Below are 13,194 nucleotides of genomic sequence, written 5' to 3'. Positions count from 1 at the left end.
AGAAACAAACTAGTCAACACCCACTTTTGGAGTCTGTTGCACCATCTGGTGTAATGACTACTATTGTGGATTTTCAGCTTCAGAGTCCACCATTCTTGCTAAGTGTGTTATCTTGATTCCTATGCCTGATGACATATCTCTATCTAGAGGAGACTATATCTCCTTGTTTACTTACGTCATCAACACCCACCAACCTATCCAACGATAGGAGGACCCTTTTCTTTGTTACGGTCTTTAAAATGCTTGGGGAAAATTCTGATTCCCCCTAGTAGTGGAAAGATCTTCAGATGAAACAAGTTGGTGGCCAGTGTACAGATCTCAATAGGGGGAGGGCACGTGTTTGAGGGGTCTCCCGTAGCCCTGTGTAGCACTATATAAGGTGGTCTTGCAGAGTCTGCTATTAATCTTTCTGGTATGTGACCTGGATTCCTGACTTTGCCCTTCAGAGCTGTAGCTTCTGTATTCTTAACTGTTGTCCTAGGGAAAGCAAGATGCAAACTGTCCAAGTAGACAACACTACCTTGAGCACAAATTATCCCATGAAAAAAGTGGGGAGGAGTTTGGAGGATGGGGAAGCAGTCCAACCCTTGATAAAATGAGACTGCTAGACAGAAGGATAAGTAAGAGTCCTAAGGTAGGACAGAAAGGGAAAAAGCTGTGACTGGGGAAAAGAATGAGGAATAAAAAGCTTTGCAGAACTTAAGCTGTCAGATTTTGGGTGCAAAGACTTGGGAAAGGGAGCAACACTGCCCTCTAAGGAATTGAAAGAACAGACTCTATGGGAAAGGAAATCCCTTTTTCTAGGTTGATAGGGGAGCCAGCCCTACAGGCATGAAGCTTTGGTGACCATCAGTGCTACGACCATCAGTGCTACGTGGTGACGGAAGAATGCAAAGACTTGTCTTCCCTGGGGAAAAACAGTTGTTTCCTCTCTCAGGAAGAGAAGAGGGAGAAGAACATGAAGTCTAGCCTCCAGAGAATGAGATCTAAATCATTCTGAGGTTCTCAGACAAAAGAGACATAAGGAAATTTAGATCTGTTTTGTGTTTTATATTTTTTTGGGGGTAGGAGTAAGTACACCCAGTCTCACCACTTAGAGGTAATTTAAGTACAAGGAAGAGAATGATAATCCTTAAGGTCTCTCTGGTAGAAAGAGCAAGAAGTTTGAGGGTGAGGGTGGGGATGGGGGAGGGAGAACCACACACCTCTCTCCCCTTTCCCTTTCAGCTCAGTGCCTGAAACATGACAAAAAGCATCTAGAAATGGTCCCTTACTGGTCGTCTGTAGTCTTCCGTGCGGGGCAGGGACCCAAGCCCTTGCTTCCTTAGGCAACCACCCAATGGGACAAATTATTTTTTTTTCTTGAGAACTTTAAACAGGAGAAGATCTGGCTCCAAGGCATCAGCTGCCAAGTAGTAGTCCATTCCATCTTGATTAAAAACAATGCTTTATAATAACTTCAAGAGAAACGGCACAAGACTTTGAGAAAACAGAAAAGTTTCGGCAATTGATAAGTCCGAGATTTAAAATATACTCTAACTCTCCTTCTGTTTTGCCATCATCATCAAAGGACACTTAATGATAGAAGACAAAGGGTTCTAGAATTGTTCAATTATTTTTGTTAAATAAGTTTGTCTTAAGTGTAAATAAAACTGTTTTTTTTCCAGTTCTGCACTCAAATGTATTTTTATTTACTCTGTGAATATCCAGGTTTTAGCCAGATCATGGAGTTCTCAGACTGGATGACAGGTTAGCAGATTAAGTTTTTCTCTTGTGTTTTAAATTAGTATAACTATCATAGTTTAATCAGCTAATTAACAAAAGAAGGTGTTTTGGATCATTTGAATGATTGAAGCTAAGGGGAAAAACCCCGAGAATTTTACTACTGTCACCATTTTAGAATAAGGTTTTCTAGTTTAAGCAACTAGAATTTTCCAGGCTTAAAAACAGATGGCATCTATAAATAAGTATGTAAACATGTCCTAAATTTAACATTTTTTTTTTGTTTAAAATGCAAAACACCATTTTTTTCCTTCTCAGAGAAGGACTCTTTGTTTTCTATAAAGGATAAATTCTAAAACACGTTGAAGGAATTATGAAATATTTAAATGATTAGTTAAAAGCATTATTTCTACTTGTTGAAACATATCACAGTGTTTGTTGTTCAGGCTAGCTGCCTCAAGCTAATGTCCAAAAAACCACAGCAGTATTTATATTCTATTTTAGTTGCTATTTTGTCCAATCCTATAGTCATATTTCTAAAGCTTAAGAATTGATCATGGATAAATAATTCTTGATTTTTGCTTAGTTTTAAGGCTTTGCACTTCTGAAAAAAACCCTAGGGAAATATTTTAATATATTTATTTTCAATATCTAAATGATATAGTTTTATACTTAGTGGACATAAAACTCTTATTTCAGATTTCTACTAATTAAAAAGATGAGATAATATTAACCTAATTTATCTGAAAGATACACCTAAAAATTTATTTAGTACCATGTTTAGGGTTCTCATGTTTGTTAGTTTATTTGGAATTGCAGGTATGCAATCCCAATACTTTTACTGTCATTCCACAGGCAGATCACTGATATAGGAAAAAACCTCGAACAAGGTCCTCTTTAGTCTCTTTCTCCATTTTAAAACCACCTATGTACTAAAAGGAGAAAACTAGAGTATACCAATTTCAAACACAGGGATTGTCCAGAAGGATTTCAGGATCAAACAGAAAGCATTAATTTAAAATATAAGTAAAATGGTGATACACCACATCAACAAACTGAGGACTAAAAACCACATGATCATCTCAATAGATGCAGAGAAGGCATTTGACAAGATCCAACAGCCATTTATGATAAAAACTCTGAACGAAATGGGCATAGAAGGAAACTACCTCAACATAATAAAGGCCATATATGACAAACCCACAGCCAACATCATACTCAATGGGCAAAAACTGAATGCCATCCCCCTGAAAACAGGAATGAGACAAGGATGCCCTCTATCACCACTCTTATTTAACATAGTACTGGAGGTCCTGGCCAGAGCAATCAGGCAAGAAAAAGGAATAAAGGGAATCCAAACAGGGAGGGAAGAAGTGAAACTCTTGCTGTTTGCAGACGACATGATCTTATATATAGAAAACCCCAAAGAATCCATTGGAAAACTCTTAGAAGTAATCAACAACCACAGCAAAGTTGCAGGGTATAAAATCAATTTGCATAAATCAGTAGCATTTCTATACTCGAATAACGAACTAACAGAAAAAGAACTCAAGAACACAATACCATTCACAATCGCAACAAAAAGAATAAAATACCTTGGGGTAAATTTAACTAAGGAAGTGAAGGACCTATATAATGAAAATTACAAGGCCTTTCTGAGAGAATTGGATGACGACATAAAAGGAGATGGAAAGACATTACATGTACATGGATTGGAAGAATAAACATAGTTAAAATGTCCATTCTACCTAAAGCAATCTACAGATTCAATGCCATCCCAATCAGAATCCCAATGACATTCTTTACAGAATTAGAACAAAGAATCCTAAAATTCATATGGGGCAACAAAAGACCCCGAATTTCTAAAGCAATCCTGAGAACAAAAGAACAAAACGGGAGGCATCACAATCCCTGACTTCAAAACATATTACAAAGCTACAGTGATCAAAACAGCATGGTACTGGTACAAAAACAGGTGCACAGATCAATGGAACAGAATTGAAAGCCCAGAAATAAAACCACACATCGATGGACAGCTTATTTTTGACAAAGGAGCTGAGGGCATACAATGGAGAAAAGAAAGTCTTTTCAACAAATGGTGCTGGGAAAACTGGAAAGCCACATGTAAAAGAATGAAAATTGACCATTCTTTTTCACCATTCACCAAAATAAACTCAAAATGGATCAAAGACCTAAAGGTGAGACCTGAAACCATAAGGTTTCTGGAAGAAAACATAGGCAGTATGCTCTTTGACATCAGTATTAAAAGGATCTTTTCGGACACCATGCCTTCTCAGAGAAGGGAAACAATAGAAAGAATAAACAAATGGGACTTAATCAGACTAAAGAGCTTCTTCAAGGCAAAGGAAAACAGGATTGAAACAAGAAAACAACCCACTAACTAGGAAAAAAATATTTGAAAGTCATATATCTGACAAAGGCTTAATATCCATTATATATAAAGAACTCTCACAACTCAACAACAAAAAATCAAACAACCCAATCAAAAAATAGGCTGGAGACATGAACAGACATTTCTCCAAAGAAGATATACTGATGGCCAATAGGCACATGAAAAGATGCTCATCATTGCTGATCAGGGAAATGCAAATCAAAACTATACTAAGATATCACCTTACACCCATTAGAATGACAAAAATATCTAAAACTAATAGCAACAAATGTTGGAGAGGTTGTGGAGAAAAAGGAACCCTCATACACTGCTGGTGGGAATGCAAACTGGTGCAGCCACTATGGAAAACAGTATGGAGATTCCTCAAAAAATTAAAAATAGAACTACCATACGATCCAGCCATCCCAGTACTGAGTATTTATCCAAAGAGCTTGAAGTCAGCAATCCCAAAAGTCCTATGTACCCCAATGTTCATTGCAGCATTATTTACAACAGCCAAGGCGTGGAAGCAACCTAAGCGCCCATCAACAGATGAATGGATAAAGAAGATGTGGTATATATATACAATGGAATACTACTCAGCTGCAAAACAGAACAAAATCATTCCATTTGCAACAACACGGATGGACCTTGAGGGAATTATGTTAAGTGAAATAAGCCAGAGAGAGAAGGATAATCTCTGTATGACTCCACTCATATGAGGAATTTAAAAATATGGACTAAGAACAGTTTAGTGGCTACCAGGGGAAAGGTGGGGTGGGGGGTGGGCACAAAGGGTGAAGTGGTGCACCTACAACATGAATGACAAACATTAATGTACACCTGAAATTTCACAAGATTGTAACCTATCATTAACTCAATAAAAAAATTTAATAAATAAATAAATAAATAAAATATAAGTAAAATGAATCTACATGTTAGTCATGATACCATGTTTGGGAAGACTTTTTAGGAAGAGTCTCCACATGGGTGGCACTATAGGAGGCAATCAGAGACTGAGCTTTAGATGTGAAATGAAAGATAAATAGTTAACTATAGGAATTGTAGAATTAAAAAATAAAATGAAACATGGTTGTGTTCTCATAGCTAAAACCAGACTGACGCGACTCCCACAAGATGGCTTCAGTATGCCCTAAAGCTACTCATTCAACTGCCTTAAAGAAAGTAGCTTGGCCACAAGGATGGACAGTGGGAGACTTCTTTGCAAAAGCCCATTGTCAATGTTTAAACCTAACTCAACTGTTTTACTATTTGAGTAGTTGTTACAATAGTCAACAACACTGTTTTGAAAGGGAAACTTTTAGGCAGATTCCTCAAATAGACCTGCTGGATCTTGAAGCCCTTCAAGACCAAGACTCCTTTTTTTCTTTTTTTTGTTTCTCCCCCGACCCCAGCTCTATTGAGACATAATTGATATACAACGCTGTGTAAGTTGAAGGTGCGTGTTTTGATCTGGCACATGTATATATTGTGCAATGATTACCACGGTAGTGTTAATCACCACACATAATTACCATTTTTTGGAAGAGTGAGAACATTGAAGATCTACAATCTCAGCAACTTTTAAGTATATAATACGGTATTGTTAACTATAATCACTATGCCGTACATTAGATCTCCAGAACTTACTCATCTTTAACTGGAAGACTATACCCTTTGAACCACCCCCAGCCCCTGGCCACTACCATTCTACTCGCTGTTTCTACAAATTTGGTGTTTTTAGATTCCACATAGAAGTGAGATCATACAGTATTTGTCTTTCTCTGCCTGATTCATTTCACCCAGCATGATGCCCTCAAGGTCCATCCACGTTGTCACAAACGGCAGGATTTCCTTCTTTCTCATGGCCAAATAATATTCCATTATATATACATACCACATGTTCTTTATCCATTCATATGGATCCATTTCGTGTGTTTTCATGTTACTAATTTGTTACTAGTTTCAATTCAGCTTGAAGAACTTCTTTCAACATTTCTCGTAAGGCAGGTCTAGTGGTGATAAACTCCCTCAGCTTTTGTTTGCCTGGGAAAGTCTTTATTCGTCCTTCATTTCTGAAGGACAACTGTGCTGGATAGAGTATTCTTGGTTGGCAGGTTATTTTTCTTTCAGCACTTTGAATATATCATCGCCCTCTCCCCTGGCCTGTAGATAGTCTTACGGGGATTCTCTTGTAAGTTACAAGCTTCTTTTCTCATGCTGCCTTTAGGATTCTGTCTTTGATTTTTGACAGTTTTATTATGTGTCTTAGAGAAGATCTCTTTATGTTGAGTTTGTTTGGGGATCTATGAGCTTCATGAACTCAGATGTCCAAATCTCTCCCCAGATTGGGGATGTTCTCAGCCATTATTTCTTTAAATATGCCTTGTCTCTCCTTCTTTCTCTTTCTCTTCTCCTTCTGGGCTCCAATAATTTGCAGATTGTTTCTTTTGATGGTATCCCATAGATCACGTAGGCTTTCTTCACTCTTTTTTCTTTGTTCTCCTCTGACTGGATAATTTCAAAGGTCCTGTCTTCTTGTTCACAGATTATTTCTTCTGCTATATTCATTCTGATGGTAATGCTCTGTATTGCATTTTGCACTTCATTCAGTGTATTCTTCAGCTCCAGAATTTCTGTTTGGATCTTTTCTATGATTTCCATCTCTTTGTTTAACTTCTCATTTTGTTCCTGTATTGTTTTCCTGATTTTCTGGAATTGTCTGTTTTATTGTAGCTCATTGAGGTTCCTTAAAACAGCTATTTTGAATTCTTTGTTAGGTAAACTGCAGATCTCCATATCTTTGAGTTTGGTTACTGGAAGATTATTGTGATCCTTTGGTAGTGTCATCCTTTGAAGTCTTGCATTGCTATCTTCACATCTGAAATAGCAGTCACCTCCAATCATCTTTATTGACTGACTCTGGGAGACAAATACCTTCCATCTGCCCTGCTAGGGATTCTGAAGCTTTCAGAGACCTTCTATGGATATGCCTGCTCCACATTTCTTGTTCCCTCTTGTGGCAGAATTCTTAAGCTTGTATGCCTTCTCTCCATCATGCAACACAGCAGGCCAGGTGCTGATAGCCTCCCTTTTGCTTTCCCAAAGGTGGTGCTACAGATCACATTTGTGGTCTCTTCCTGGCCCATGGATTCTGGCCAGCTTTCTGCACGTGCTCACTAGCTGTCTGCCAAAGCTTGCTCTCACTGTTATCAGGAGCCAGCTACAGGGTAGAGGAGTGTGTGGTTGAGGCATGTGGAGCAATATGGGTGCCTGTGGACTAGTTGGGGGGATCCACAGGCTAAGTGCCCCTAGTGGCTTGTTGGTGGGCTGCTTGATGGAGTCCATGATGCAGTTAGTAGGATCTGTGTCCTTTTTTTTTTTTTTTTTAACTGAGAAAGATTTGCCCTGAGCTAACATCCACTGCCAATCTTCCTCTTTTTCTATGTGAGCTGCCACCACAGCATGGCCACTGAGAAACAAATGGTATAGGTCCATGCACAGGAACTGAACCCGGGCCACCAAAGCAGACTGTGCTGAACTTAGCCACTAGGCCACTGGGGCTAGCCCAGAATCCATGTCCTTTTAATGCCCTCTGAGAGTCCTATCTGCCACTCTCCCAGCCTCTTCCCACTCCCCAGTCATGCAGCTCACAACTCATTACTCTGACTGGGGCAAGAGAGAAATGGGCCTCTTTGGAAACATCCTGTACCGCTGGGGAATCTGGATGCCCACTCACATGCTCTCACATTCCCCTGTGGAAGAAATCACAGGCGAGAATATCTCTTTTGGCACTGAGCTGTGCTACCTTGGGAAAGGGATGACACAAGTCAAGTCAAACTATTCCTCTTACCTCCTCCAATACAGCCAAACTTGTATTATTATTATTATTATTTTGCTCCAATGGCACGCTGGAACTTCTCCACCAACTCCTGGACTTCCACCAAATCCCTTGTCCATGGGTGATTATCTAAGACAGTGTTTTCCAGGAGCTCCCAGACTGCAGCTGAGAGGGGCTGAAGCCAATTCATGGGTCACTGCAGGGTCCACAGTCAGGACCAAGGTCTATCTGCCTATTACCTGATGCACAGGGAGGCAAGATTCCTCCTAGGTCTCTTGGGATATGGTGCTGGATTCCACAGCTCCCAAAAAGGCATTTTGTCCATGGATGGATGCCAAATTGGTGTGGAGTGGGGTATACAACAAGGGATCCCTTATTAGGCCATCTTGCTGATGTGCTGACTCCCTTTTAACACTAAGGTATTGTTGCACTAAAGTGGCTGGAGAAACAATCTGTGGGCAGTTGTTGGTGAAGTTGAGGCAGATGAGGGGAAAATAAGTGATTTCTATTATCCAGAGCTTCTCGTGAGCCCTGAGAAGAATTTAATTTGTGGCAGTCTTCCAGGGAGACAGTCTTGGAAAATAAACATTGGGATTCAGGCCTGGCCCTGTACTATTTAACTTAGTCTTGTACTCTTCATGAAAGCAGAAGGCAAAATGAACAATACAGTTTTCTTTTATAACAACTTCTGTTTAACACTGAATGAGGCTAGAGGTGGACATATTTTTCAGAGCTCAATTATATCACATTCATAGTTGCAAGCTACAAAAATAAAAACGACTATGCTAACTGAAATTCTCCCCATCTCTAAGAACAGAAATATCTTACTTTTTCGATGAAGAAACTCTGCAACCAAAGCTGCTACATGGACATAACACATTGCTGCCTGAAAAAAGATGACAAAGAAAGAACTGTCAGAATGTGCTCCAGGGGTTTCGCAGGGTTTTGTTTAGAAGAAAGTCTTAAGCAGTCACCTCTGAAAAATCTCCATTTTTTATATGAATCTTGGCCATGCTATCAAGCCAGGTTTTCCTGAGCTCTGGAGTGCTTGCATAGGACTTGGCTAAGCTATACTGGAGATCAATTAGCATTTCAGGGTCTTTCTCATGCTCCTTCATTTGAGCAGTGGCCATAAGAACGGTACGGATTCTCTTGGTCAAGTCTTTGACTTCTGTGGGAAAAGCAGTTGCCTAATTTCAAAACAAACAAAAAAGACAGGTTTATCAATATTATTGATGTACTCTAAGCCTCGGCATCCAATCCTGCAAATAACATACGATTTTTACTCCTTGTTACAGTTCTTGCTATTTGGCATGTGGCATATCAAAAGAGCTTTAAATTAATTCTTTTAAAAATATCCAACTAGTTCAGGCTTCAAAAGCCGTACACTTGACAGCAATATATTCACAACCCATAAGAGCATGGACTCTGGAGCAAGACCACCCAGCTTTGAACCTCAGCTCCTCCACTGTGAATTCTACAGCCATAAGAGTAATCCGTATTCGCCATTATTGTGTAATCTTAGTTACAGCAGCAGCTAGAAATTGACAGCTTATCATGTATCAGGCAGTGGTCTACATGCCTTACATGTTTTGAGTTTTACAACAACCCTATGAATGAAGTACTACTATACTTCATTTTCCCAATGGGAAAATTGAGGTACACATCATTCAGGTAGCTTGGCCAAGTCTCGCAGTTGGTAAGTGGTAGAGACAGGATTCACACCCAGGCAGTCTGGCTCCAGAGCTGGTGATCTTAGCCACTATTCCCTACTGACAAGCATATCTATCCCATCCACTGACGACCACATCAGTAAGGTAGAAACCATACTGCAAAGATTTCCACCTACACAAACAAGAGGTTATGAATCACAGAACACTCTTAAAGAGTTTAAAGAAATGATGGGCATCTCTCAAGGTGCTGTTTTTGTCCTCCAAAACCACTAAGTTAGAGTTTCCTCTTTATCCTGGCCACTATTAAGAAAGTCCTATCACTTCCTCTTAACCCCAGTGGAGTAATCACAATTGTCTGTAGGATTCAGAGAAGATAAGTAAAGAACAGGTAGAGGGATTAGGGAGTTTTTCAACATGAATATAACCAAATCTGGAGGAAACAGTTGTAAAAAGTGTCTTCTTGATCCCTTTAAAAATAATAATTATATACACAAAATCCTTTCTTACACATTAATAGAGATTCCACTTACTGGAGGAAAGACATACATTGTTGTAACAGAGTTGCTTGGTAATGACTGCGCTGCCAGAATAAAACTAGGTTATTTCAGAAATGAGTCATAATAAAGATATCCTACCAAGGAGAGCCAAAACAGACTCCATTTACTTTGAAAAAGCTGCTAATCCAACTTTTATAAAACATGGAATTAAGGATGGTAACAACTGGTAAAATAAACTCAGAGTAGGAGTAAAACACCCTAAATGACATAAGTTGTTTCAATCCTCACGGGATTAGTTGGAGCATAGACCGATCCCCCTAGGGAACCAGTAGAACTGGCTGAAAAGCAAACTTTCCCAGCATGAGAACGGCTGGCATTATTCAGTGTTTTTTTCAGTCGAAGCAACGCTCCTATGGGAATATTTTTTGGTACGCAGATTCTACACATTCCAAACATCAAGTATGCTGTGACTGTGAGCTTTTTTCTTTTTCAGATTTTACACAATATTGTCAAATTATGCTAGAAGATGACCTTTCCCAAGAAGGGGATGATTCCTCCGGGAGGAAAAATCCTCTGCGGGCAAAGGATTCTGCTTCCCTTGGACCCACGTATCAGTGAAGATCAGAACCTGCTCTCCATGCAACAAAACAACAGATGAATTTTTACAATGTTATAGGTTTTAAGCAGAAAGGTAAGAAAGAGGAACGGTGGTCAGGGTCCTAGGCTTGGCCTCAGACAGCTGGTGCCTAAGAATGACAGTCTTGGGTTTGGGCTTGCCAGTAAGAATCTATGGCAAGCCACAATCAACTAACAGATGATTCTTGAAAATCAGAAAATCATCAAATAATGATCCCTTCTGAGGAATCATGAATCATCATCTGTTGGCAACGGATTCAGGCAGCTGTCAGCTACTCTAAGAAGTGAAATTTCAAACTCAATGCTTAATTAACCAATATTATACATGGTGACAACTGTTAAGAAAGGATCCATTTGTTTTCTGAGCAAGTTTAGAAATCAAGCCCAGAAAAAAATTCAAATCCTACTAGGCCTAATAACTATGGATACAGTATAGTCATTCATCCGTCCATTCAACTAATATTGAATATCTGCTACGTACCAGGCAGTGTTCTGGGTGATAGAGGTACAGTGGGTATAAAACAAAGCCTTGACTCACGAAGCTCACATTCTACACACTCAATACCATCAAAAGCTGTGAATCCAATGACTATTTAACTCTAGGAGTGCAAACTTCCCTGAGAGCGAAGGTGGTTCTAATTTATTACTTGAAGTGAGAACATACCTTCATAGGTCTGTCACTGTTTGCAAAATTATTGATAATGAACAAAGACTCCTGAAATCTTGATCCTCCACTTAATGCTACATCAGCTATCAGCTGGCTTACAGCAATTATTATCTGCAGGAAAAAGCAAACACTGATTTTCAAACGTCTTTTGAACAAATGCTGCTTATTTTCATCATTGTATAAGCCCATAAGCACTCATATGAAACACTTCTTGTAGAAAAGATTCTACACAGTTCCATCCTCATCTATTTTCTTCATACATGAGGGGTTTAAATTCTTCTACTAAAATAGCAACTTCAAATTTTATTGGGACTTTTCTTGGTTAGATGTGAAAAAATTTTCAAAACTCACAGCACAGCTAGATCTAAAACTTTTTTCATAATAGTGAACTGATACAGTGGTGGTCAGGTCTCCACTTTGAATATGCTTGCTAGGTAGTAGCCATGGCAAAGCTGGGAATAAACGACGTTTTTCTTTAATGGCTTCTCATTCCTTTTCACTAGTCTATTTCAGTGTGCTGAATCCACAGCTCCAGTGCCTTAGCTCCCTTCTTTATTTCTGACCAGGGCCTACCTAGTTTAGACAGCAGCATAGGTAACAGCCTTTGACGGTGCTTTTTCACCTCTCAGGATTCCTCGGATGAATGCCTAAGTGATCCATGATAGAGCGTTAATGGCCAGATGCTTTATCCCCGATGGTGGGATGCAGGATACTGTAGGAGCTAGGAGTGCAGCCCCTAGAGTCAAACTGCCTTAGAGTCAAATCTTGACTTTATCAGTTATTCACTGTGTAGCTGTGGGAAAGTTATTTAACCCTTCTGTGCCTCGCTTTCCTCATTTGTAATATGAGGATGATAACAATATCTACTTTATAGAACTGTTATGAGGACTAAAGAGATCATAATCATAATAGTACTAGTTAATTCTTTAGTGAGCACTTACTATGTGCCAGGCATGGTTCTAAGTCTTCATGTTTATTAGCTCATTTATAGTTGAATAAAGGCCTTGAGAGAACTGATGCTTTGACCCAGAAGAATGGACTCTAATGGGGAATTTCAGGCATACTGGCACACTAATTGCAGAAACGTTTTGGGGGAAAGTGGTATTTGAGTGACATCTCACATAACAGTGAACAGTAAAAGCCCTAATATGTAATGCTGGCCCTAGTATCCAAAAGTAACTATATAACAGATTTTTACAGGAAGCATATACTGCTACAGATTTTTACATTAATGATGACATTCCTAAAAAGCTGCTTATGGCAGTTTCCCCATTTATAACTCAGTCTCCAATGGGACAGACCATGGCAGTAAAGATATAAATATGACCAAGGATTTCCCATATTACCAAGAGGCCTACTGAGCCAAGAAGTCCCAATTGTGGTTAAGTTCAGAGCTGTTTCAACAAATAAGCAAAAAAATATGGAGATATTGAATAACAACTACCATGTACTAAATGTCTGTTATGTGTTAGGCATCATGCCTGGCACTACACACTATTTCTAACCCTCATGATAACCCTGCAAGGTGAAATATACTTGGCCTCACTTTACAGATGAGGCAAACAGTTACGATAGATTGAGTAATTTGCCCAGGGTCACACTGTAAGTAGCTGAGCTACGATTTAAGTCCAGGTAGGTCTGATTCCAAAGCTCATGCTTTCCACTAAACCTTAAGACTTCTCTCATTTTTTTTACTAACTGGGCACATGGGAAAATAAAAAACACAGACCGTATTATCTGCTATGGAATATCTAACAAGTGTTTGT

General features: G+C 39.2%; 1 protein-coding gene across 5 annotated transcripts in view; it reads right to left on the bottom strand.

The window, feature by feature from the left end:
* DOCK11 (dedicator of cytokinesis 11) overlaps nucleotides 1–13,194 on the bottom strand; it is a 180,605-nt gene that overhangs the window by 31,431 nt on the left and 135,980 nt on the right. For all 5 annotated transcript variants that reach the window (XM_023633785.2, XM_023633787.2, XM_023633788.2 and 2 more), the window contains 3 exons: nucleotides 11,426–11,539; nucleotides 8,930–9,145; nucleotides 8,784–8,841 (listed from right to left, as the gene is read on the bottom strand). In XM_023633785.2, the coding sequence (XP_023489553.1) occupies nucleotides 8,784–8,841; nucleotides 8,930–9,145; nucleotides 11,426–11,539 (388 nt within the window). The remainder of the gene's footprint in view (nucleotides 1–8,783; nucleotides 8,842–8,929; nucleotides 9,146–11,425; nucleotides 11,540–13,194) is intronic.

The sequence above is a fragment of the Equus caballus genome, chromosome X (assembly GCF_041296265.1).
Source record: "Equus caballus isolate H_3958 breed thoroughbred chromosome X, TB-T2T, whole genome shotgun sequence".
Lineage (NCBI taxonomy): Eukaryota > Metazoa > Chordata > Mammalia > Perissodactyla > Equidae > Equus > Equus caballus.
This window is presented reverse-complemented; position numbering and strand designations above follow the sequence as displayed.